The 6,243-nt window shown below is 54.1% G+C and overlaps 1 protein-coding gene across 1 annotated transcript; it reads left to right on the forward strand.

Moving 5' to 3' along the window:
• The first annotated feature begins 2,701 nt into the window (after positions 1-2,701).
• LOC123187181 (uncharacterized) lies at positions 2,702-5,796 on the forward strand. The gene has a single exon (XM_044598971.1). It carries the CDS (start codon positions 3,121-3,123, stop codon positions 5,533-5,535), a length of 2,415 nt encoding a protein of 804 aa, XP_044454906.1. The 5' UTR covers positions 2,702-3,120; the 3' UTR covers positions 5,536-5,796.
• Positions 5,797-6,243: the final 447 nt, after the last annotated feature.

Genomic DNA, 6,243 nt, shown 5'->3' on the forward strand with positions numbered 1-6,243 from the left:
TACGCACAACTGTTTGTTGATTGCAACTATCTACGGTCGTTTTATTGAAAAAAAAAAGCTATTCACGATCTTAACGGTCCTTTCTGTCACCGGGTTTTTTCTCACTCAATGTGCCGATGATTCGAAACTTTGTTGTATGGTAGAGTTGGTAGTAGCATATTGTGTCATGGTTTTTTTTTTACCGATTTTTTCTATGACTTTTCAATATTGTAATCTTGCATTGGCAGCATTAGAGAAACTTGTATGAGAGTGATCGCATTAGATACTTACCATAGTTTATTTTCAAACTGATATACTAAGGTTGAGACGAGGAAGTAATGGTATCTAGGGAAGTGTAAGTTGTTACGTCATTGTAAACAAGGGAAGTCTCTTGTGCAAACTTGTTTGTGGCACTAATTACACAATCCCTATTTTAGTGATATAAACGCTCTTATATTAGTTTTACAGAGGAAGTAGTCAGGTACACGAAACCTCACCGTTACGTGCTGGCGGAGCTTCATGGAGGCCAAATGGGGCCACGACCCCTCTTCCGAAAAAAAACCTTTTTTACAACTATTAAGAATCTTGATTCAACGCATGAATAGACGATTTCCCTCTCTAGCCCAATGCACAAATGCACCTCTCATTCTCTCGGGATCGTCTCTCCCTTCAGCAAATCGAGAGAAACCACGTTTCTCTTCATGACTCGCCCCCTGACAACTAATCTCTAGGGGTATATGGTACACGACAAATCGATATTGCGTCTATGATTAAAATAAATCAAATAAAACACATGACTCGGTCTACAATACAAAAGTTGAGACAAACCTAGCTATGAATAGTAGCTCAATTTCTACGCACAACTGTTTGTTGATTGCAACTATTCACGATCGTTTTATTGGAAAAAAAAACTATTCATGATCGAAACAGTCCTTTTTGTCACCGGGTTTTTTCTCACTCAATGTGCCGATGATTCGAAACTTTGTTGTATGGTAGACTTGGTAGTAGCATATTGTGTCATGGTTTTTTTTACTGATTTTTTCTATGACTTTTCAATATTGTAGTCTTGCGGTGTAGCACCACAGAAACTTGCCCATAGTTTACTTCCAAATAGATAAATGGTATCCAGGGAATTGTAAGCTGTCATGTATTGGATCCCAATCCAAGTTAACAAGGGAAGTATCTCGTGCAAACTTGTTTCCGGCACTAAATACTTACTCAGGTACACGACATTTTCGCCGCTACGTGTGCCACGTGGTACAATGCAAGTGGTTTTCTGTGGGCGGCCGTGGAGGCGAGGGTAGGGTGCGATAGGACGTGGGAGGCGGTGCGGCACAGCTGGGGGGTCGAGAGAAGGCTGATACCATGTAAAAAAAACAATCGGTGCGAGACAAATGTATTCACATCATTTGGTGGCCATATATAGCACTTACAGAGGTTGTATCGTCGACGACAATTATCCTAATTGCAACATATATACTTGGGAACAAACGGGACAACTACGCCTAATACAAACATGTACTTGTATAGGACAAGCAAAAGTGTCTCTCAGCAGTTTCTGAACTGCTGAGAAAAATTACTACTGTATAATTTGGTATATGTATACAGTTAATTAAGATAGGCATCTGCGTAGAATGTACCCGGGTAGACTATCCTTAGTATATGCAATTGGAAATTTAGCCATCATTCTAGGTAGAGGCCGTAAGCAGTTGGTCCGAGTATGTCTAACTGCATATGATCCGGCAGCACAGCAGACGGTCAAGCAGCTGAAAAATAATTTAGGCGGAGATACGGCTTACTATATTGACTTCCAAGCCCCAAACGGACCACCGGTTACAGGGACATATATAAGTCAAGGATTAGTGCCATCCCTTAGTGTCACCGTTAAAGAGAGGCGTTAAGCAAGTTCAGGGCTCCAGAAATTACAGTCTCCCACTCCACCCGGCCTAAAGTATAAGCTGCATTTCTGCAATATAACCCAACAACAGAAATAAACGGAAAGCGGCGTGGAGAGATTTCCTTGTCTGCTGAATTTTCCAACCTTGCAGATGACGCGACTCCTCGCTGATCCAAAATAGGAGAAGACAGTGCCGCTTACCTAGCAAATTTACTTAAGTGGTGGTAGCAGTAGCAGTACTAGGAGGTGATTGAAAATGTTTACAGAGATACTCCTACATATCATGTCAGCGTATGTACAATCCTGGGCTGTGGCCTGTGAATGGGAAGAGAAAGAAAGAAAAGAGAAGGTCGGGGGGGTGCGGGTGGGGTCGCGCCCAGCCCAACTGTTCCACCGCAATAATTGCCGACGCAGCAGAGGCCACAGTGGCAACAGCACAAGTCGCCCGTACCAATCCCCTTACCTTTTATTATTATTATTGGCATTGTACCATAAAGCGCACAGTGGCATTATATCAGAGCATTCCTCTTGCAGTCTCTCCCCTCCCCTCCCAGCCGGTCAACCCCTACCAAAGACCACCCAAAACAATTCACCCCCGAAAAGAAATTAATCCCCCCCTCTCTCTCTCTACCTCTGCGTCGTGTATACATATTTATCTATAAAGCGGGACGAAAGCCTTTTTCAGTGTACACATACACAAACACAGACGCAGAACAGAGAAAGCGTGGCGCCACTGCTCCACATAGGTAGTGTAGAGAGAGAGTGAGGGGGAAACAGTGCCTGCCCCTCTCACTTACTTAAGGAGAGAGAGGGGAGAGAGACCTTTATGTTGGCTTGGCCTCTCTATATGTTTGCTGGCTTGGTGCCTCCCAGTCTCAACTCCCAAGATTCATTTACCTACAAGTATTGCCGGGCTCGGGGATCCAAGATAAATAGAGGGAGAGAGTGAGGAGGAGCTCCTCCTAGACGGACGGACCCTCCCTCTGTCTCTGCTTGTTTTTGGAGGGCCTTGGAGAAGAGAGCGAGGAGCGAGCGTTCGGGCGTGATATACTAGTCGGGCTACACGGGGGCCGAGATAAATCGGGGGGAGGAAAAAAGGGGGTGAAAATACGCCGCCCGCCCGCACCACTTCTCCTCAGGCCTTGACGCGGCCAGCAGCCCCTCCAGCCGGGCGATAGTTGGAAAGGAGAGCGAAACGGGCGCCCGAAACCCCCTGAAAACCTCCACGAGCCACGCCCCCGCCCATGTCGGCGCCGGAGGAGGGCGACGCCGCCGCCGCCGCCGCCCCGGGATCGTCGGCGCCGCCCGCGCCCGCGCCCGCGCCGCCGCCGATGCCGGAGCCCGGCGCAATGGGGCCCGAGGAGGCCGCCGCCAGGAAGCGCTACGAGGCGCTGATGCAGGTGCGGGCCAAGGCGCTCAAGGGGAAGGGCGCCTGGTACTGGGGCCACCTCGAGCCCGTCCTCGTCCCGCCGCCGGCCTCCGGGGCGCCCCCCAAGGCCGCCCGCCTCCGATGCGCGCTCTGCGCCGCCACCTTCTCCGCCTCCAACCCCTCACGCACCGCCACCGAGCACCTCAAGCGCGGCGCCTGCCCTAATTTCGCGGCGGCGCAGGGCGCCCCGCCGCCGCCGCCGCCCCCGCCCCCGCCGCAGAATCAGCATCAGCAGTTGCAGCTCGTCGCCGTCTCCTCCCCCGCCTCCTCGATCGTGCCCATCTCCTCCATCCCCCCGTCGTCCTCGTCCTCCTCGCAGCGCCGCCACTCCACCGGCGGCGGCGGCCGGAAGCGGCACGCGCTCGCCGCGGCGTACGCGTCCGTCGAGGCGGCCTCGCACCAGCACCACCTCATGGTCGCCGACCCGGCCGGGTACTCCCCGACGCCGCCCACCCCGCCGGGGATGCCCGCGCCCAGGCAGCTGCTCTCCGGCGGCCGGGGCGACCTCGCCCCGCTCGCCATGCTGGAGGACAGCGTCAAGCGCCTCAAGTCGCCCTCGGCGTCGCCGGGCGCGATGCTTCCGCGGCCGCAGGCCGAGGCCGCGCTCGCGCTGCTCGCCGACTGGTTCCTCGAGTCGTCCGGCAGCGCCTCCCTCTCCGCGGTCGAGCACCCCAAGCTGAAGAACTTCCTGCGCCAGGTCGGGCTCCCGGAGATATCGCGAGCCGACCTCGCCGGCGCGCGCCTGGACGCGCGCTTCGCCGAGGCCCGCGCCGACGCCGCCGCGCGCTTCCGCGAGGCGCGCTTCTTCCAGCTCGCGGCCGACGGCTTGCGGGAGCAGGTGATCACCCTCTCCGTCAACCTCCCCAACGACACGTCGGTGTTCCACCGCGCCGTGCCCATGCCCGCGCCGGCGTCGGCGTCCCCTGACTACGCCCAGGAGCTGCTGCTGGACGCGGCATCGTCCGTCTCCGCCTCCTCCGGCGACATTCGGCATTGCGCCGGCATCGTCGCCGACCGCTTCGGCTCCAAGACTCTGCGTGATCTCGAGACCAAGCACCATTGGATGGTGAACCTTACCTGCCAAGTCCATGGCCTCTCCCGCTTGGTAAGCGACATGGCGCGCGAGCTCCCACTCTTCAACAACGCTGCGTCAAATTGCGCCAAGATCGCCAGCTACTTCAACACCACGCCCTCCGTGCGCGCGCTGCTGCACAAGCACCAAGTCCAGGAGCACGGGCACGCCTTCCTCCTCCCCATTGCCGCTCCGCCGTATAATGGCGGGGAATTTGCCGCCGCGTTCGTGATGCTCGAGAGCATCCTGACCTCGGCGCGGCCGCTCCAGCTCGCCGTGCTCGAGGAGTCCTACAAGGTGGTCTGCATCGACGACCCTGCCGCGAGGGAGATCGCGGCCATGGTGCAGAATGTGGCGTTCTGGACCGAGGTCGAGGCGACGCATTCGGTCGTGAAGCTGATCATGGACTTGGTGAAGGAGATGGAGACCGAGAGGCCCCTGGTGGGGCAATGCCTGCCTCTCTGGGAGGACCTGCGCGGCAAGGTCAGAGGCTGGTGCCGGAAATTCAGCATAGAAGAGGCGACTGCCATGAATGTGGTGGAGAGGAGGTTCAGGAAGAACTACCACCCGGCGTGGTCAGCGGCATTCATACTGGACCCATTGTATCTGATCAAGGACGCCGGCAGGAGGTACCTTCCACCGTTCAACTACTTGACACCAGAGCAGGAGAAGGACGTGGACAGGCTGATCACAAGACTGGTGTCGCCGGAGGAGGCGCACCTCGCAGTGATGGAGCTGATGAAATGGCGGTCCGAGGGGCTCGACCCATTGTACGCGCAGGCGGTGCAAGTCCGGCAGCCAGACCCATCGACGGGGAAGATGAAGATAGCCAACAAGCAGAGCAGCCGGCTTGTGTGGGAGACATGCCTCAGCGAGTTCAAGTCGCTTGGCAAAGTGGCGGTCAGGCTCATCTTCCTCCATGCAACCGCCAAGGGGTTCAAATGCACGCCGTCGATGACGCGGTGGCTCACCGCGCCAGGCAGCTCAGCCGGCAGCATTGGCCGGGCGCACCGGCTGGTGTTCATCGCGGCGAACTCGAAGCTGGAGAGGAGGGATTTCTCAAACGACGACGACAAGGACGTGGAGCTGCTGACGGAAGGAGACGACGACATGCTAACAGAGACTGGCAATGTGGATCCCTCCTCCTCCTCAGTGTAGCATTCCATTCCTGCTGCTGCTGCTGCTGCTTAATTTCCTTGGCCTCTTTGTGCATTTGATGTTAGCATCCTTAGAATTTGATCTCTAGTAGGAAATTACTATATTCTTTTTTTGATTGTGCCCCCCATGTTGCTAGTTCTTGCTCCCTCCTCTTTGTTTTGGTTGGGTAGGGGGTCGGGGCATGAGATGGAGATATGCTGCACCCAGTCGGTCTTAATTTGCTTGTCAACTGTGGTTAATTAATAAATGGCTCCCTTGTCATACCCTGCTGGTTCTGCCGCTGGATCCTCAACTATTTAGAAAATCGAATTCAGAATCAGCATGAGGCAAGATGAGTAGGGGCCGGGGAGCGTGTGTGCTAAATATCTTGTGCAAATAATACTACTACTTAGTGCCATTTATACTACAATTGGATGATCATTTGGATTGGCTTATCAGCGGTCTCTCATTGATAACTCTTGTGAAGAACAAACTAGTAGTAACATACAGTAGTTGCTGGAGAGTCTAAGTCAGACAATCTTAAGCCTAAGCATCCATGTAGAAAATTTTGTGTCAAGAATTTGACCCCACTACTATATTAAGTGTGCAATGTTGTATTATTCTATAGCAGCAGCAGCAGTGGCTTTTCTTAAGCACTATATGCTCGTAGAGAGCGATGGTCAAAGTTGCACTTGAAGAAATCGTCACCCATCTGCTCCTGCTGCTGCT

Source organism: Triticum aestivum, chromosome 2A, assembly GCF_018294505.1.
Source record: "Triticum aestivum cultivar Chinese Spring chromosome 2A, IWGSC CS RefSeq v2.1, whole genome shotgun sequence".
Lineage (NCBI taxonomy): Eukaryota > Viridiplantae > Streptophyta > Magnoliopsida > Poales > Poaceae > Triticum > Triticum aestivum.